This window comes from Eleutherodactylus coqui, chromosome 7, assembly GCF_035609145.1.
Source record: "Eleutherodactylus coqui strain aEleCoq1 chromosome 7, aEleCoq1.hap1, whole genome shotgun sequence".
NCBI lineage: Eukaryota > Metazoa > Chordata > Amphibia > Anura > Eleutherodactylidae > Eleutherodactylus > Eleutherodactylus coqui.
This window is the reverse complement of record NC_089843.1, coordinates 126610820-126632359: the sequence shown is the minus strand read 5'-3', so window position 1 is coordinate 126632359 and position 21540 is coordinate 126610820. Positions and strand designations below refer to the sequence as shown.

At 43.5% G+C, this 21540-nt stretch overlaps 1 protein-coding gene across 2 annotated transcripts in view; it reads right to left on the bottom strand.

Annotated features, from left to right (window-relative positions):
* The window catches only part of LRBA (LPS responsive beige-like anchor protein), a 503130-nt gene that overhangs the window by 75053 nt on the left and 406537 nt on the right, over nucleotides 1-21540 (bottom strand). For both annotated transcript variants that reach the window (XM_066573657.1, XM_066573658.1), the window contains one exon: nucleotides 6960-7127. In XM_066573657.1, the coding sequence (XP_066429754.1) occupies nucleotides 6960-7127 (168 nt within the window). The remainder of the gene's footprint in view (nucleotides 1-6959; nucleotides 7128-21540) is intronic.

The following is a 21540-nucleotide window of genomic DNA, read 5'->3' as shown; positions in this document are numbered from 1 at the left end:
CACACACACAAAAAGAGCTATCTTCTGGACGTAAAAGACATAATAAAGAAAACGTCCAGGATCGATACTGATCTTGAAGTGTTACTGTATGATACAATTTCACATTCCCTACCGGATAGCGGATTTTTTTGTTTGTGTGTCCATAAGGTTTTTAAGCAATATTTATTATAAGTTCATTTTTATGAATTTATATTTTTGGGTCCTAAAAGTGAGCTTGATTAAGTAACTGGGGACCTTACTGCCTCTGTAAAGTGTTTTTTTCTTACCCAGTGTGAAGTGGGGCGATTTATGGTTAGATTGCTGTGTGGGGTCGTCCTTTTCAGGGTGGTTACCCCACTTTATCATTTATAGGTTAATAATTGGGTATTCTAAGGGTGCAATAGTTTTTTTAAAGATATAAAATAAAACATAACTTAATAAATAACACGGCACATCTTCTCCTTGACTTTTAAAAACCTGTGTGTGAGTAGAAAACTTACAATTGGACTTGAGTTGCTTATGGTAGCTCTGTAGTCGGCAGTTAGAACGTTTTTTTTTTTTGTTAATTTAGAGCCAGACAAGAAGGTGTTTTTTTTTCGTATAACTACCTGAAGAGTTTAATGCCTGTATAGCTACATGGCAAGTTAAGGGGGAAAAAACGCTATCTTGAGTTTGGAAAGTCCATGTCCCAACTGCTAGCTTTGAAGGTATGACCTGTGGTATGCATCCCAGGCAATCCACAGCTAATTCCTTCGCATTTATGGTGTTTTGAATGCCGATAAACGAATTATAAGCAGCAATATGAAAGAGGTCATAAAGCCATTAGTGCATTCTATTATGACACAAGAGACAAATCACCTGGTGGTGAATCAGCTGTAATTATTAACTGATGCTGCCAGTAAGTATCAACAGTTGCTGCAGCGTGTGGCTGAACTAGCTATGGCACAACTCGTGGTGCAGCCAGTCAGGAACCGCAATCTATACACATGAGCCAATATATGCAGAAAATAATGGCTGATGATTATGTTGAGGCCTTACTTTCAGCGTTTGAGAGGATAGCGACACATGAAGCATGGCCACAATTGGCTGATTGCTCACTTCCTCATTGGAGAAGCATAAATAGGGTACTTTGATCTGGAGGCAGTCTGTACTTATGTGAACTGTTGGTTGACACCAAAACGGTGGTTGAGTTAATGGACTCTAGAAGTGTGGTTACTCTGGTGAAAGTGAGCCTGGTTGAAAATTCGGAGAGAACACCGAATCTATATACCGTGATTTGTACATGGTGATGCTCGCCAATATACTACTGTTATTCTGTGTATTCAATCTTCCCAGGGCACTGTATCATAAAGTAGGAGTGGTACCAGTTCTGATGTGTTATGTTATCCTAGAAGGGGACTTCCCACATTTTTGGGACTTGTGGGAGAGCAATGAAGGAACTGAGGATGAGACTACTGTGACATCCCGGGTAAACCTAGAACCACCTGAAATATCTTCCTTGACATTGGGGAGACATGTTAGAAGGAGGAATAGATCCTTTTCCAGAGCCCATCAGTCCTCCAGAACAGAAACTTCTTTTCAGAGAAGCCAAGCCAAACTATGGCAATCAAACATATTACAGAATCAGGTGTGAGGGTCAATGTGAAACCCTATAAAGACTGTTAGAATTAGGGGTGATCAAAGAATAGCACCAGGTAGTACTAGTCCTAAAATCGGATGGTCCCATCAGGTTTTGTAATGACTTTGGGAAATTGAATGCAGTATCTAAATTTGATGCATATCCTATGCCCCGGGCAAACTTATTCGAGAGACTTGGTACGGCTTGTTATATTAGGACACTAGATTTGACAAAACTTTTCCACACCAGACAGGCTCTTTCTGTACAAAAATATGCCTTTTGAACTGCAGGGGGCCCCAGCGATGTTCCAGAAACTAATAGAAAAAATATTGAGACTCCAAATGACATTGTACTTCAGCTTATTTGGACAATATAGTCATCTTTAGCCCAGAGTGGACCACACACCTGACTCATATCAGATATAGACAGCTGTTGATAACTTGTGGACTGCCAATGTGAGAGAACCCCCAACCCCCCCAAAATGTGACATTGTGTTGAAGACTGACAAATACTTGGGTTGTCTCATCTTGTGAAGCCTCAAGATGAGAAAATTCACACAATCCACAAATGGCCCCATCCTGCTACCAGGAAACAAGTGAGAAAATTATTGGGAATTCTGAGTTATTATTGGCATTTTACTCCAGTTTCTGAGATATAGTGACCCCTTTGACTGAGCTGACAAAAGGAAAAAGATTCAGAGTTATTAAAAAAAGTCAAATTTCAAACAGAGACTGGTGGCCCCAGATTTCAGAAAAGAGCTCATAGTGCAAAGGTATGCGTCCAGCACAGAATGGGAGCAGTTTTGTCTCAAGCCAGTGATGGATTAGAGCAGTGGTGGTGAACCTATGGCATGCGTGTCAGAGGCGGCACACGCCGCCTTGACCGCTCATCACGTTAGTGAATACCAGCAGGGGCAGTGGCTCCCCTGTCGGTATTCACTCAGCTGTGTTGATCCCGGCACACACTGTGACGTCAGTGTGCGGCCGGGATCCTCCTCCCCCCCCCCCCCCTGCCCGGACGACTCCTCAATGGTTCCACGAGAGCAGGGGGGAGGGGGCGTCCGGCAGCACACTGACGTCACAGTGTGCACCTGGGATCAGCGTCAGCAGCAGCGCCAAGCAGAGGAGGAGGGGTGAAGTATATGGCGCAGGGTGCGCTATTACTATTACTACCGGGGCCGCTGTGGAACGTCACTATTACTACCGGGGCCGCTGTGGAACGTCACTATTACTACCGGGGCCGCTGTGGAACGTCACTATTACTACCGGGGCCGCTGTGGAACGTCACTATTACTACCGGGGCCGCTGTGGAACGTCACTATTACTACCGGGGCCGCTGTGGAACGTCACTATTACTACCGGGGCCGCTGTGGAACGTCACTATTACTACCGGGGCCGCTGTGGAACGTCACTATTACTACCGGGGCCGCTGTGGAACGTCACTATTACTACCGGGGCCGCTGTGGAACGTCACTATTACTACCGGGGCCGCTGTGGAACGTCACTATTACTACGGGGGGCCGCTGTGGAACGTCACTATTACTACGGGGGGCCGCTGTGGAACGTCACTATTACTACGGGGGGCCGCTGTCGGGTGTCACTATTACTACGGGGGGCCGCTGTCGGGTGTCACTATTACTACGGGGGGCCACTGTGGGGTGTCACTATTACTACGGGGGGCCACTGTGGGGTGTCACTATTACTACGGGGGGCCACTGTGGGGTGTCACTATTACTACTGGGGGCCACTGTGGGGTGTCACTATTACTACTGGGGGCCACTGTGGGGTGTCACTATTACTACTGGGGGCCACTGTGGGGTGTCACTATTACTACTGGGGGCCACTGTGGGGTGTCACTATTACTACTGGGGGCCACTGTGGGGTGTCACTATTACTACTGGGGGCCACTGTGGGGTGTCACTATTACTACTGGGGGCCACTGTGGGGTGTCACTATTACTACTGGGGGCCACTGTGGGGTGTCACTATTACTACTGGGGGCCACTGTGGGGTGTCACTATTACTACTGGGGGCCACTGTGGGGTGTCACTATTACTACTGGGGGCCACTGTGGGGTGTCACTATTACTACTGGGGGCCACTGTGGGGTGTCACTATTACTACTGGGGGCCACTCTGGGGTGTCACTATTACTACTGGGGGCCACTCTGGGGTGTCACTATTACTACTGGGGGCCACTGTGGGGTGTCACTATTACTACTGGGGGCCACTGTGGGGTGTCACTATTACTACTGGGGGCCACTGTGGGGTGTCACTATTACTACTGGGGGCCACTGTGGGGTGTCACTATTACTACTGGGGGCCACTCTGGGGTGTCACTATTACTACTGGGGGCCACTCTGGGGTGTCACTATTACTACTGGGGGCCACTGTGGGGTGTCACTATTACTACTGGGGGCCACTCTGGGGTGTCACTATTACTACTGGGGGCCACTCTGGGGTGTCACTATTACTACTGGGGGCCACTCTGGGGTGTCACTATTACTACTGGGGGCCACTCTGGGGTGTCACTATTACTACTGGGGGCCACTCTGGGGTGTCACTATTACTACTGGGGGCCACTCTGGGGTGTCACTATTACTACTGGGGGCCACTCTGGGGTGTCACTATTACTACTGGGGGCCACTCTGGGGTGTCACTATTACTACTGGGGGCCACTCTGGGGTGTCACTATTACTACTGGGGGCCACTCTGGGGTGTCACTATTACTACTGGGGGCCACTCTGGGGTGTCACTATTACTACTGGGGGCCACTCTGGGGTGTCACTATTACTACTGGGGGCCACTCTGGGGTGTCACTATTACTACTGGGGGCCACTCTGGGGTGTCACTATTACTACTGGGGGCCACTCTGGGGTGTCACTATTACTACTGGGGGCCACTCTGGGGTGTCACTATTACTACTGGGGGCCACTCTGGGGTGTCACTATTACTACTGGGGGCCACTCTGGGGTGTCACTATTACTACTGGGGGCCACTCTGGGGTGTCACTATTACTACTCGGGGCCACTCTGGGGTGTCACTATTACTACTCGGGGCCACTCTGGGGTGTCACTATTACTACTCGGGGCCACTCTGGGGTGTCACTATTACTACTCGGGGCCACTCTGGGGTGTCACTATTACTACTCGGGGCCACTCTGGGGTGTCACTATTACTACTCAAGGCCACTCTGGGGTGTCACTATTACTACTCGGGGCCACTCTGGGGTGTCACTATTACTACTTGGCCCGCTGCGGAGTGTCACTATTACCGCTGGAGTATGTTTACACATGTGGCGGAAATGGGAAGGGCTGTTTCAAAATGGACAGCGTGCAGATTTTGACTTTTGGATGCGGAGATGTTGCAGAAGTTGCCACAGAAATTTTCGCTGAGGACACTGCAGTATTTCTGCATCCAAAAAGCAGTCAAAATATGCACCCTGTTCTTTTTAGAACGACTGAGGTAAAATCATACGTCGTGATAAGCCCCGCTCCCTGACATGTTGGCACTTCGCAATAAATAAGTGGGTTTTGGGTTGCAGTTTGGGCACTCTGTCTCTAAAAGGTTCACCATCTCTGGACTAGAGCATCCAGTGTTATATTTAAGCCAAAAACTAAACAAGCACAAGAAAAATTACACAATTGTTGAAAAGCAGTGCTTGGCTATTAAATGGGCTTTTGAGGTTTGAGGTACTACTTCCTAAGAAGAAGATTTAAGCTAGCAATGGGCCATGCCCCTTTAAAATGGATGACTTAAAATAAAGAAAATAGTGTGATGAGGTGGTTCCTGACACTCCACCATTACAATTTTGGTAGAGCACTGACCAGGAAAATTACAAGGGGACTAAAAACTAAATGTAAAAATCATATTTGTAATAAAAAAAGATGATAAACCCCAAACACACATTTGATACGGCTGCATCCAAAGATGGCTATTATAGTGAGGGATACTTGCTATTCTAGTGGTGCCGCAAAATTACAAAATATTCCACAAATGTGATATAGGGTGGTTTCACATCTGTCTTTGGAGACCAGGAAAGGGGAATCCCTGCGACCAAACTGCTTCTTCTCTGGATGGAACCTAACAGAGCCAGACGGACCCCAGATGCCCAGTTTGTGGACAGAAGAAAAAGCGCTGCATGCATCACATCGCTCATGGTTTTCAATGGGTCTGGCGGCAGCATCGCACCATGTGCTAGGTGCTCACGAGGTCTCCCATTAAAAACAGAGGATCACATCCGTGGCAAAATCACATGTTAATGAGTGCGATATCACACTTGCCCGTGTGAAATTAGCCTTAGACAGGTTTAGCCACTATGTCTACAAAGGTGGATACCAGAGAGAGGTGATGCTTGACTGTACATGGAAAAAAAAACAAACAATGAAATATATTCAGATTTACTGTTAAGGTGACTAAAACCCAGAAAATTTAGGAGACTGCAATTAATGCTCGATACTAAACCTCCTCCCCCATGTCATACTTCTGAGGGTTCAGAAAAATAACCAGAAAGAATCCCTAGGAGAGTGCAGAACACAGCATAATCCTCCAATGTCTGCTATCAAGGAAAACAGTGATTGAACAAGCTACAGTTTTACCTGTCCAATCATACTGCTGTACAAGATGATAACAGGTTCTCAAACACCTCCGATTCTACTTATCGCCCTTCACTTTTTGAAACACCATGGCCAAAGGTGTACGTTAATGGGGATGGCAAGGCTGATACAGTCGGCTCAATGACAATTTGCTGACAGCTATATAATGCCTATGGACACTTTTACTTTTGTAATTATTAATGAAGGGACCTGCTAATTAATTTTAGCATTTAGGAAGAAATTTTTTTTTGCAACACTGTGGGTTATTTAATAGGAAGCTATACAATACATACAGTGAAACTTTAAGCCATTCACAGTTAAATTATTTTGCGACATTCTCAATTTTTTTTTTTTCGGCTTAGGGTTTCTGTCTTTAAAACCATTTTTTTCTGATCTACCTGTAAATTTAACATAAAAAAAAATTAACAAAAATAAAAAGTGGTAATGCTTACAATTCAACACAACCTGAACACAAAACCATTAGAAACAACCCAAGGAGAGCAGCAATAATGCTCACAGCAGTAGTATACAAGCCTCGGAACCCTAAAGTGAGATATTTTATTCACGCGTGTTCGTGTCTATGTGACGTTTCGGATTTCTTATGGAGCCTTTTCCAAATAGGCTTCGTAAGAGAGTTGAAATATCACAATGACATGGGTGAATAAAATATCTGAAATTTAGCAGAATTCTTTTTGGAGATTAAAAAAAGCTAATTTTACATAAATCGGTGAATAAAAGGTACACGTTACTAAATATACATAAAACCACATACCTCTCTCAAGACAGGATCAGCTATAGAGCTCAAGTTGACAGCTCCCTCGTAGGTCAAATAGTAGAAGACATTCAGTGCTCGGACAGCTTCAGGGCCCTGCTGCTTGTAGCCAAAAATAAGGTCAATCCACTGGTGAAGCTGGCAAGAAACAAACTCGCTTTCCAAGGCCTGAAACAAAGGGAGAAACAATGATCACATAAGACAAGAGGACTTTAGATTGCAAATATATAGCTAAATACTTAGTAGGGACTTTAAATGTTCCAGTCGCAGCGTACAACGAAGCTACCGTAGACTTAAAGGCTACTAAATGTTTTAAATCTCTTTAAAGTTAGTTTCGTTTGGGATTCCAATTGACTCCATTTACTTGATTCAAGTCTATGTAGAATTTTGAAACCCATATTCTTATTGCTCTACAATAAAGCATTTTTTATTGTAATTTTTCGTATGGTCTGGTTAAAATAATCTTACCGTTTTGCGTCTACAGCTCCCATGCAGACTACACAAGAGTCTCATGTGGTTTGGAGAGACAGATCTGCATAGAAGCTGTAGATCCAAAACAGTAAATCTTAACTTCTAGAATGTTTTTTCTTAGATGCATTGAAGAACAATAAAACTTCATGTGAAACTGGAAATAAACACTTCTCCATGATTACTGCTGTCTTTACAGAAGATACGGTATTTGCTTTAAAGGGACTATATTATCATTTTTTTTGTATTAATTAAAACTAGATCGAGAAGCATATTCCATTTTCTAATCTGCTTTTATTTTCGGATTGTCGAATTTTTATTCTGTTACCTATACTTGACTATAGGAGCGTCCACCTTTCATGAACTACATTTAGCAGCACTTACAAGATATGCTTTATGGCAGCCTTCTCAATGGACAGGAAGAGACCCATTGATTTGTATGGGAGACCATCTAGGCATGCAGGGAGAGGGAAAAAATGTTCACAGCTCATCACCTACTGTGGATGGTGGATCTTGTGTTATCTCTATATATATAGGTGCTACCTTTCAGTGTAATCCTGCCTGTGATGTTGGTGTGATTACTGCTGCAAAGCTTCCTATGCAGAACAGGAAGTTTTTTTTTGCTTTTTTTTAAACAGACTGACTGAAAACTAAAAAAAGGAAAAGAAAAAAAAAAAAATCACCAAAAATTATTTTTGAAATGTATAATACAAAAATGTGATTTATGTTATAGGTCATTTTCTAATCACATGTTCCCTTGAAACTTTAGGTATATGCCTAATCCAGATATGCAAAATGTAAATATATAAATACAGTATGCAAAGATGCCCAAAGATATTAAATGATCAGCCGATCACCGATTTTTGTGCAATCAGCATTTGAGGGTGTCCCTACACTGCACCGTCATGGTATAGAAGAATTGGGCATATTGCTATCTTTACAGTGACACATGTCCTTGTGGGAGATAAGCAAGTGCTAGAGGTGTTTAGCAGTGGCTTACTCCCCTCTCTCCATTGAGAACACATCCATGCTCAACTGAGCCAAGGCTGTATGTGTACAGGGAAAGTGGTAGGAATAGCTGTCAGAGGCTTCCTATATGGGTCCAGGTTCTATCAAAAGGCAGCTTAAGCAGAGCATATAGGGCCCAATGTCCATGGGCGGATGTGATTTGTGGAATCCGCACGGGTCCCCCACGAGGAAGATCCGCAATTCAAAGTGTCCATACGGAAGAATTGGCATCCACAACTGAATTTAAGCACGCAGATTTGACTTGCGGACCTTTTGGTGCAGAAAACAAAATCACAGCACGCTCCATTTCAGTGTGGAATGGCTCAATAGAAGTCAATGGGTGTGGACGATCTGCAGTGTATCCCCAAATAAAATTGAGGATGCACTGCGGATTTGAAGGTTAAGTCAATTAGGGAGGTGGGGAAAAGGCTGGGAGGTGGGGTTGCGGATTTTTTTTCCGCGCAGACTATCTGCGCGTAAAAAAAACATTACATCTGTGATCTCCTGCAAATGGTTTCCGCAGGTCTCTCGCTGTCGAAATCTACATGCAAAATCCAATCCACCAGTGGACATGAGGCCTAAAGCAATAGTGTCACAAAAAATGCACAATCTTCTTTCATTATATATTTTAAGACTAGTGATGATATTCTTAATGATTATTATTTTGATATATTCACAGGTAGCTTATTTGCAGATTTTCTTAAGCTGAAAAAATCCACAGCAAATCCACACCAAAATTTGCAGCATTTTGTGCGGATGTTGTCAATTTAAGTTAAATTGACAAATATATATAATTTTTTTATGTAACTGCCTGGGAACATATTTGCTTCAGAATTGATACAAAGTTTATATATGTTTATTTAAAAGAAAATCAAAGTAGATTTGATCTTCCTTTAAATCATCATCAAAAAGTCCAAAGCTTGAATAAACGGCTTGACACCTCTTCCGATAATAGGAGTAGCAGTCCTGAGCAATCAATACAACGTATAGATACCCACTCAACAAAAATGATGGCCTTCTTTCATTAACAATGACTTCAAAACGCAGTCCTATAGCTGCCACATAAAACCAGCAATTGTCTTAATTTGTGGGTGGCACTCAACACAAAAGCCCTAAATATGTTCAAATTACAGCAGCCTGCTTGATTGTCACTGCAGTCAGATGTCACATTAATGTATGACAAACATTAAACCATACACTTAAATGGCAATTTATATCATTTAAATGTTTACTGCCAAGCCTCTCATTACTCATTTAAATGTGACTTTCTGACAGCTAATTTCGCCTAATTTTCTAAGATACACTTAATTGGAACTTTCAATCAAAACACTTTCAGATTTTTGACCTGCCAAAAACTGTTTCGGATGGTAGCTGTGAGAAATAAAAAGCAAAATTAAATCTGCATTGCATCTCTCTAAACCACACAAAAAAAAATTGTCACGCTGGCAAATAAAAATTCAGAAACCCAGTGTACTATGGAAATTACATTAACTCCAGGTACCGCTACCACTAACCATATATTGCGAGCTAGTGATAAATTACTTCTGCCTTAAGGACGCTACAATACCGCCAAATATCGTACGTGAATAGACAGTGTATACACCGGCATATTTAATTAAAAAGAACATTATGTAATTTACAGCCAGTAATAACCCAGCTACACAAAGTCTACCTGTGATAGCCATTCCCATAAAATTCTGTATTTAATCCTATTAAAAATTAATACATGTATAATTGCTTAATAAGAGACAGCCGCTAGAGATCTCATAAGTGTTCTGCAGGCTATAAAATCACGCACACAGCGGAAATAAAAGCAATGCAAATTCTACACGCGTTGCTAGGGCTGATTTTTTATTTTTTTTAAATGGTTGTTTTTCGCTCTGCTTTTGTGGAATGCTTATGGAAGCAGTTATTCAGAAAATGTTATTAGATCTATTTCTACAGAAAATGGTCCATCAGGTACTGCAAAAAGAATGTTCCAAATTTTTCTTCTTTTGCGATGCACTTTAATTCCCCTCTGGTGTGAATTGGTTCAAATTTCTATAAAATCAGCTTTTAAAAATGCCACATATAGTACATAGATTTTCTGATAGCGATTTGCAAAATCACAACACAACCTGAAAGGGATTGCTCATATTCCCATTAACTGAATAAACACGGATTTAAAAAAATAAAATGAAAAACTCAAGAACTCCAGAATCCCTTTTGTACTTGGTCTGTGCATGGCTAAGGAGAAGGTCGATGGAAAGAAATCATAAGGACTAGAAGTCCCAAGTCAAAGATGCAGAGTAGAACCTTGCGAGTGGGAATACCAAGCAACTGGCAGGTTCTGTATATCCATCCTTCTTTCTCTCTCTTCAAATATCAGAAGCGTAATTATGTTTTAGAAAAACATTTGAAAACCTAAACCAAAAGGATCAGTTTACACGACACAGTTGACTACTTATTGGTGCATCTCCAGTAACTTGCTCCACCAATCACGGTTGAAGTGCAAGTTTAAATAATTAAACTATATCAAAATATAATATATATAAATAATTTCTGTGTAAAGTAAAAAATAAATAAAATTTGTGTGTGTGTGTGTGGGGGGGGGGGGGGTGTTCATTTTAAGGATACTATAAAATCAAACAAGATGGTACCGCTATTGCCCCTATGTAATGTTATCTAGGCTCCTTCACCAGTAGGCATGTTCCCAGTGATGTGACCTATAAGACTCTGTACTTGGTGGTCCCCACAAAGAGAAACATTATCCCCCTAGACCCACATCAAAGGCCTCTCACCCAGTCAACTGGTACCCTGCTTTGCACAGATAATGGGCCACCCTCCAGCTGTCTGCAGATGGGAGTCTTTTCTTTATGGAGAAGACTTGTTTGGCGGATATCTTTGGATATTTTGCAAGGCCTGTTAAAGGGTCAGATGTTCGCCGATTAGGTTACTCTACAATAGGTGGCACTTCAGGACCCTCTTTTTCTGCCAGGACGAGCGCTTATTTACATATTACTTATTTATTAAGAAACTAAACACAATAACAAGGGGGCACAATATTAGATTAGTTGGGTGGGGGGAAGCAATGTCAGAATATAATACTTTACTGAAAGACTACCAAATGCTTGGAAGAAACTCCTAACAGATGTGATTGGAAAATCAACAAGTGAATTCAAGCTTGTGTGGGATAAGCATAGCTCTATCCTAAGGCTGAATGCCCACAGCCGGGTTCGGTTCAGACTGCGAAATCAGACACTGTGCTCCGGCATGGACCCCCGCATGCCTTTCTTGTCTTCCTTCTCCACTCTGCGGACGTTCTGGCTAGCGCGCCACCGCACATGCGTGGTGCAGAGTTGGCAATGACGCAGATCCACCATGACTCGCAGTGGGACGGACGGCTTCCATTGACTCCAATAGTAGCCGTCCATGCGAGCCTTGCACTAGAATAGGACATGCTGCGATTTTTCCCCAGGAGTGGAAAATCGCTGTGGATTTCTGCTCATGGGCAGGAAAAAGTGTTTTACTTGCATGTCCTATGGGGAGTATTTGCTGCGGATTCGGAGGCAAATGCTTGCTCCGGATCCCACAGTGCAAATACAGCCATGCGCATTGGGCCTAAGAAAGAATTATAAAGGAAATACTATAAGTGTAGGCTAGATGTACCATGTGATCTTTTGCTGCTATCAATTTTCTATGTTTCTACAAATGATAACCTATAAGACTGTGGACTTAACTGTGCCGATCCTTTAGTATAACACAGGTAGTTTGTTTTTATTATTAATCCCTTCTAGTTATAACTGCAACTCATCTGTGCTTAAAGGGAGCGGCGTAAATGATATTATAGCAGGGAATGGAACTATAATTTGTTCTAAAGTACAATTTTTTGGACTATAAGACACTTTTTAGCTAGATAGAATTTTGCCAAAAATTTGTGCATCCTGTAGCCTGAAGTCAGGAGGGTCTGGCAATGCAGAAGCTCCTGATTGCTTGCTTAGTTATCTGGCAGAACAGCACCAATCTCATCAGCGCTCAGCAGAAGATGCAGCGCTGCCAGAGAGACCTGTGGAAGAAATGCTTACTTTCTATCCTGCAGGTCCTAACACAGCAGCACCAACAGGGCAGCAGTGAAGATGAAAGGTCTGAAGCACCTTTCATTATGTCAGCATCATGTGATCAGTGGGACGAAGTAGACTTGGGCAGAAGAGGAGCAAAAAGAAAAAATATTTTTTCTACACTGAACTACTGATATGTTGGGTTGGTGTGTATAATCTTCATTAAAATTAATAGCAGGACCGTGTGTGCAGCAAATTATGTGTGTATGTACAGTAGTAGCCTATGGTTAGGTTTGCAGCAGAGTTGTGTATGTAGCAGGGCTGTATGTATATATAGTATGTTCACTGAAGCAGTGTGTGTGTTTAATGCCATATTGGGAATAAAAATAATACAGTAAATAAAACCATAAAAGGCCCCTTTCACACCTGTGCTTGCTGTTCACAAGCAGTGCCAGACAGACCCCATACAGTATAACGGGGTCCATCCGGCCTCTGGCATGCTGGCAACAATTTTCCATGCTGTGCCACGGAGCCTCCATGCAGATGTGAAACCTAAAGAAAATAGAATGAAGCAGGACAAGCAGACACTACAGAGCAATATGGAGGAGAAACATTTACAGGGATAGCTAGATTCAGTGAGGTATCTATATGCACCACTGCACTTTGTTTCAAATAGTAGAAAAACAAACACACACTAAGGGTTCTTTCACACGAGCGTATATTGGCAACCGTTTTCACTGTCAGCTGATATACGCTACGATCTGATGCATTGGATTCCAATGCATGAGATCACATGGTTGTATGCCCGTGACGTAAAAGCGCCCAGCCCAATATAGCGCCAGGCATTTTCACTCCGGGCCAAAAAGATAGTCCTGGAACTATCTTTGTGTCCGGATTATGCCGGCTGTTGCATGGGCTCCTATGGGAGCCAATGAAAGCGGCCAGACAAGGGAGATGGGAGGGAGTTTAGCAGCATGACTGCTAAACTCCTCCCTCTTTTCACCCTCCCACCGGCTGTTTTCAAAGGGTGGGGGCAGAAGCTTAGTTCCGCCCCGCCCATTGCAAACAGCCGCAGGGGAGGAGAAAGGAGGTGAGCCGGCGAGGAGGAGGGAAGAGGCAATGGCATGGCGGCCTCGGCCATCTGAACAGGCAAACAAACGTTAGATTTCTGCGCCTGTTCACGCATTTTTACGCATCAGATCGTGGCGTATACGGCCGACCATGAAAACAGTGGCCAATATACACTTGTGTGAAAGAGCTCTACGTTTAACAAGAGCCAACTAATGGCTGTTAACCCCCTCATCTACGCTAGGATACTAAGAAAGGAGGCGCTACCCTAGACTAAAGTTACGTGTCATTGACCCCTCCACTTCGTCAGACCACCAGGGAAATTTTAAGTAGTATGACATTTTTTTTTCGCTCTCTACACCAGGAATGCATCTTATTGTTTGAAAAATATGGGCATTTGAAAATGGCCGGAAACCAGAGCCGCACTTAGAGAAAGAATACCACCTCACCTCAGGGCGGTTATCCAGCTAAACCCAAAACAAATAAGTGGCTCACACATACACTCGGTTCTTGAATCCGCTGCTCAACCTAGCAGATAGGTCCTAGATTAATCATAAGAGTGTGTGCACAGAAGGGATGCAATCTTCTGTTATCCCCGCTCTGTTAAGCTAATAAGCTACATTTTTAATGTGAAATGGGATGTAACAGTAAATTACACCCAAGAGCAATGCCTGCACTCTGACAGAAGGTCTGATTAGAAAACAGCTTACAGAAAGAGAAACACATCACAATGAATAACTCACTATGAATCTGATGCCATTCCTTCAAAATGTTTATTTAAGAGCTCGGAATGACAAGTAGCAGTTAAAGTTTGCAGGCAAGTAGTCCTACCCTATATCCTATGATGCACACCACAGCACTAATGAGTATCATCTCGCTCCAAGCAAGCTGTTCGCATTCAAGCACAAATCTTCATTTCCCATATCAGGCTTGCTTAACCATTACATACACGGCTCAGAAACAATAGGCTTGTCCCTTCTCACTACAGAGCTCATATGGGTGCGATACCATTAAAAATACAAAATGTACATAATATGGTTTACATTATGGGTGGAGAGCAACCGCCAAGTGTAGAAGGATGACCTTCAGATGTCCTCCAGGGAATGGGAAAATGAACACCTTCTTTAATTTTACCCTTTGCCTTCACAAAGGAATTGCCTCATTAAGGCTCATTAAATATGTGTACGACAAAGGGGCACTAACAGCCCCCCTTCTTAACAAGTCGGAAACCTAACAAAACCAATCAATTGTTAGTGCTCCCAAAGCTGGCTCTGCACATCAATTATGCCCAATGTGAGCTCGGAGGAAAATTTGTAAAAAACAAAATCCACTAAAACGTCGAACAGAAATACAATATTATGCAATGCAGCAGATTTATGGGAAAATAAATCACAGGCTGAAGTCCAATTGTTAAGAATCAAATCGGACTATGAATAGGTTGTTGTGTGAAGCAGCACACAGATTGTCATTACCATCCCTTGAGGCTCATATCAGCTTTGACAAACTGTCTTGCACTGATATCTGTTCCTTTAATGAGGTCTACTAAGCATAGGGACAGATACACATCCATGCCAAAATGTACACCACTCGCATCCTGTGTACTGTACATGCGCCTCCAAAGCAGATTACAACAGTTTTAGGGTAAAAAAAAAAAAATATGACATCACACTTGGTTGGAGGGTTTTCTTTTTTTCTTTGGGAAACTGCAGCCTCCCCTAATACAGTTAACCCAACACCCCCCTTGTGAAACTAATGTTTTTCAATGGTTTCATTTACATCTGCGATGTGTTCTACGTTGCGATAGCAGTAAATCGCGGCACGTTCTAGCTTTCGTCTTTTTTTGCCTTTTTATGCACCGATGTTTCCATATTAAGCCATCATTTTTCCGATTTGGGTCAAAAAAGACAACGACGCACTCTACAAAGCATACACACATTTGCCAAATCGCTGTTTCTTCGTCCTACAAACGCCCGTGTGGAGGCACCCTTATTCATACGGGTGAGGACTATTGTGATCCGTGAAAAACGGATCGATTACTCGTGCGTGACTGACATCTTTTTTTCCGCATATTAAAAAAATGGAAAGTGGCCCAAATGATGTAATGTATTCACTTCCTGCTTCTGCGCTTCTTCATTTTATGGTGTCCATAGTTACACACGTTAAAAGTGAATCACACTCGCATGATATGAATGCAATAACTTTTTGTTACGCAACTTTTAACGCAAATGACTTAGGCCTCATGTCCACGGCACGCACGGATATTTAATGCGAGTCACCTTAAAATTGATTATTCTTCGTTGCGGGAGATCGTGGATTGCTGATTTTTGCAGCGCGGAAGAAATCTGCAACCCTACCTCCTAGCCTTTTCCCAACCTCCCTAATTGCTTTTAACCTTCAAATCCACAGCGGATCCGCAAATGTATTTAAATGTATTTGCGGATGCACGGCGGATCCTAAGCTGCGATAAAGATGAATGGAGCGTGATCTGCGGTAAAACTGAGTATGTTGCGATTAATTATCCACGTGTGGAATCCGCAAATCATTTATAATCAAATCCGCAGGCCTTAAATGAAGTGCGGATGCACCATGCTTCTCTATGGGCTGCGGATCACCTGCTTGGATTACATAAATAAAATCCGTCTGTGGACATTGGGCCTTAAGGCCTTATGTCCACTTGCATGCACGGATACCACTACTGAATCCCACAGTGGTATCCGTGCGTGTCCGTGGCCATGGAGAGGAAAAGACCGTTTCTTACCTCTCCAGGTCCAGCGCGGATCTCCTCAGAGCCAACTGGATCTTCTTTTTCTGCATGGCGGATGCGTCTGACAACGCGCCCGGCACATGCGCAGTGCTCGTTTTTTTGTTTTTGAATCCCCTGCTTTCCCACGGTTCTGCGGCACCTCCACAGTGACAGCAACGGCTTCAATGAAAGGAAATTGGAGCATGCTGCGATTATCCTCCCGTGCGTGCAACCCGCATGGTGGGGGAAAAAAATAAACTAAAATCACATCCACATGCTTTTTTTCGCCGTGCGGATGCTAATGCATCTCTATGGGCGGCAAGAGGTGCAGGGTCCATGTGCAGATTTTATAGTTAAGGCCCAATGTCCGCGGCATGCGCACTTTTTCAATGCGGATATCCGCAGCGGATGCACTGCAGATGATTTTTTAATGGCTTGCGGGTGATCCCAGATTGTATGTCGTCATCTCGCATAGAGGTGAATTGAGCCACATCTGTGAAAAAATAAAGCATGCTGCGATTATAGATCTGTGCGGGGCATCCGCAAAGCACCTAAACATTAAATCTGCAGGGTTTAATTCAGTTGTGGACGCCCCATTTTTTCCTATGGGCAGCTAGAGCTGAGGATCTCCCACGTGGGAGATCTACGCAGACTTAATAAATCAAATCCGCATGTGGACATTGGGCCTAATTGGGCTATTCTTATCTGAGAATCGGACCAAGATAGACATGCAGCTTTTTTTTTTTACTTGGACTATCTGAGTAAAAAAAAGAAAAGAAAAGAAAAAAAACACTTAAAGGGGTTGTCCCGCGAAAGCAAGTGGGGTTATACACTTCTGTATAGCCATATTAAATGCACTTTGTAATGTACATTGTGCATTAATTATGAGCCATACAGAAGTTATTCACTTACCTGTTCCGTTGCTAGCGTCCTCATCTCCATGGTGCCGTCTAATTTTCAGCGTCTATTCGCCGGATTAGACGCGCTTGCGCAGTCCGGTCTTCTTCTTTTCTGAATGGGGCCGCTCGTGCCGGAGAGCGGCTCCTCGTAGCTCCGCCCCGTGCCGATTCCAGCCAATCAGGAGGCTGGAATCGGCAATGGACCGCACAGAAGCCCTGCGGTCCACCGAGGGTGAAGATCCCGGCGGCCATCTTCACCAGGTAAGTAAGAAGTCACCGGAGCGCGGGGATTCAGGTAAGCACTATCCGGTTTTCTTTTTTAACCCCTGCATCGGGTTTGTCTCGCGCCGAACGGGGGGGCTATTGAAAAAAAAAAAAACCCGTTTCGGCGCGGGACAACCCCTTTAAGTGAATAGAAAAATTGAAATCAGTATGTTCTACTTTTCTGCAAGTTCAGTCCAATTCTAAATTGGACCGTATTCGCACGGAAAAAACACCTGTGTGAAAAAGGCCTAATAGATTGTTCAGGTTGGTTTACCTACTTCCGAGAGGGTACATAAAAGAAGGCGGTTTAACGCTTTCTAATCTAATTTTGGATTCAGGGTTTCTTAAAAGGCTCTCTCTTTTTGCTGTTAGCCAGTGTGTGCGCCAGAGAGGCTCCGACAGTGGAGTGGCTGCCAATAGATGGTAAGAATACCCTGTCAGACGTCTTCTGACATTGGAGCTGTACAAGCTTCAATCAGAATGTAAGACGACATTAGAGGGGATTGGAAAGGGTTAAAGGTTTTGTACACCTGTGGAACTATTTTTTCTTTGCAATAATTTTCAAATTTTTAAAAATTAAACAAAGTTGCAGTACGTTGTAATTAAAAGTGTGGTTTCTGCGGCTCCTATACAGGCTGTGTGTCTCCATAATAACAAGCAGCAAACAAATCTTGTGAAGTGTAATCCTGCAGTCTCATACTTGCCTCCTTTTGTCCCCTACTTAGCGTTAATGCACATTTGGTAGGTTAGCCAGAAATACAGCACAGATATAAAAGGGAATAGGACTGCTGGTTTAGAGTTGGTCATACACAACACTTTGATCAACTGATCAATCATACAAAAAATTCCACCAGTGACACACCAGACTGAAGTGGCCACCATGGTACAAAGCATTTAAAAAAATAAAAATAAAAAACAAACAAGTAAGGCCGCCTGCACAAGGGCGGAGATCCTGCGGCGGGATTATCCGCGGGATTTCCGCCACTGAAAGTCTGCATAGGAGTGCATTACAATACGCAATCCTATGCAGGCGGCCGCGGTTTGGCCGCGCGAAAAGTTGCGTGGCAAACAAACCGCGGCATGTCCTATTTCTGTGCGGGGCTCGCAGAGCCTCGCACAGAAACGTCACTCACCCGGCTGCCGGCTCCGGTCTGCGCATGCGCCGGCTGTCCGGCAGCCGGCACATGAAAGAGCCGGGGCCGCCGGATCTGACCCGCCCGTCTGCAGGCGGCCTAAGGCTTGCGCAAAGCCGTTAATAAACATAATTCGGCCAAGCATGCTGTACATTTCTTCTAACATGCTGAATCACATTTTCAGCAGGCTCTAGCCTGTTGCCAGCCGTCTTTTCTTTCTTCGTCAAACTGTGATCACTCAAAATGGTCAAAATCTGGCATTTCAACCAATTTTTCTCATGTACCCGCTTGCCCCACTCAAATTTAGAATCATAGAATCAGAGTTGGAAGGCACCTCAAGGGTCATCGGGTCCAACCCCCTGCTCAGTACAGGGTTCACTAAATCATCCCAGACAGATATCTGTCCAGCCTTTGTTTGAACACTTCCATTGAAGGAGAACTCCCCACCTCCTGTGGTAACCTGTTCCACTCATTTATCACCCTCACTGTCAGAAAGTTTTTTTCTAATATCTAATCTGTGACTCCTCCCTTTCAGTTTCATCCCATTGCTTCTAGTCTTTCCTTGTGCAAATGAGAATAGGGCTGATCCCTCTGCAGTGTGACAACCCTTCAGATATTTGTAGACAGCTATTAAGTCTCCTCTTTTTTGCAAGCTAAACATTCCCAGATCCTTCAACCGTTCTTCATAGGACATGATTTGCAGACCGCTCACCATCTTGGTAACTCTTCTCTGAACTTGCTCCAGTTTGTCTATGCCTTTTTTAAAGTGGGGTGCCCAGAACTGGAAACAGTATTCCAGATGAGGTCTGACTAAGGAAGAGTAGAGGGGGATAGTTACCTCACGTTATCTAGACTCTATGCTTCTCTTAATACATTGCAGAATTGTGTTTGCCTTTTTTGCTGCTGCATCACATTGTTGACTCATGTTCAGTCTATGATGTATTAATATACCCAAGTCTTTTTCACATTTGCTGCTGCTTAGCCCAATTCCTCCTATTCTGTATGAGCTTTTTTCATTTTTCTTGCCCAGATGTAGGACTTTGCATTTCTCCATGTTAAACACCATTCTGTTAGTTGCTGCCCACTGTGCAATCTTTTCTAGATCTTTTTGAATACTCCCTCTCTCTTCCTTAGTGTTAGCTATCCCTCCCAGCTTTGTGTCATCAGCAAATTTGATCAGTTTCCCATCAATTCCCTCCTCCAAATTATTTATAAAAATGACCACCACTGGTCCTAGGACGGAGCCTTATGCCCTTTTTTGGGGGGTGGGGGGGGGGGGGGGGGGATTCTTCAGAACTTTTCTTTTTTTCTTTTTTTGCTCAAAAGGGGTTGTCCCGAGTTATAGATACTATTTAAAATGCAAACACCGTGCAAACACCGTACATTAACATAATAGGCTTATACCCACCTCTCTTCACTTCCGCTGTATCCCGCAAAGCCGCTTGGTCCTCAGCTCCGGTGTTTGTTTACTGGCTGCAGTTCTGCCGGGTTTAAGGGATGTCACAGGCACTGCAGCCAATAACAGACCTCAGTAATCAATCGCTGAGCTCCGTTATTGGCTGCAGCACCTGTGACGTCTAGTAAGCAGGCTGGGGCAGCCTGTAAACGTGACGTCAGAGGGGAAACCTGGAGCAGCGCGACACATCGGGAGTGGCGAGTACAAGCCCATTTGTTATGTTAGTGCCTGGTGATTGCATTTTACACAGGATATATAACTCAGACAATCGATTTAATTAGCATAACTGTATGTTCATAAAAGGTTCTAACTATGCAATAGTAGGGGTCCTACAGCAATACGTGGGATAAGTGGAACAACAAAAGACAATAAAGCAGTCCCGTAAGAATGATTCTATATTATATATATACACACACACACACACACACACACACACATATACACACACACACAATACATATGCACACACAATTGAAGCAGTCTGAACTGCAAATGGCTTAGGTAAGATTAAAAATAAAAATAAAAAAATAAAAAAAAAAGGTTTTCACTAATACAAACCGAATAGACTAAACTTGGCCTGCAAGGCTCTTGATACCACACACATGGGAGTTCTTGGCCAGCATTACCAGTGACCATGAAGAGATGGTGATAACATCAAGTAGATTCTGAAACGCTTCCAATCAGAGGTATTACTAGAGGACAGAAATGTTCTGTGTACATCAACATGACGCCACCATTGGGCCAATACCTTGAAATGTAAACAACTATGTATAGGTAAGAGGCAGAAGTACAGTTCTTTATGTGTAATATTTTTAAGTTTGTATGATGTACCTAAAAGCTGTTTGAGGCAGGTTTCACATATTCTTGGGAAAGAAAAACAACAAATTGTGGGGAGTTTTTCATGTAGCTTTTTGATCCAAAGCTATAAGAGGATTCAGAAAAAATTACAAATATAAAGCAATTTTTACTTTCCCTCCTTGCTGTATCCACTTCTTTAGCTCAAAAAATTACATTAAAAAATGCAGTAGTGTTTTAAAAATAAAACCAATGCTGTGTGTGAAACCAAGCACTTGATATAGGTGCGGGTCCTAGATGTGGGACTCCTAGTTATCAAACATTTACGGCACACTATATCCTGTGGACATAGCATAAAAGTCTGAGATGGGAGCAGCCCTTTAAACACATCCCTTCCTGGGCCAATATCATAATTAGTCAATCAATCTATCAGTAGGTTTCTAAACTGTGTGTTAGAACCTACACAAACAAAGGGAAGGCAGAGGAACACAACCTTAGGCTTCTTTCACACGAGCGCATATTAGCCTGGGTTTTCACAGCCGGCCAATATAGGCTTCTGTCTGGGGCGTAGAAGCTTGTGAACGGGCACACAAATCTAACGTTTGTGCGCCCGTTCACACGGCATGGCGCCCGATGCATATGCACCAAGCTCACCACGCCGTCACCCATTTCCCCTCCTTCCCCATCACAGGCTCACCTATCATCTCCTC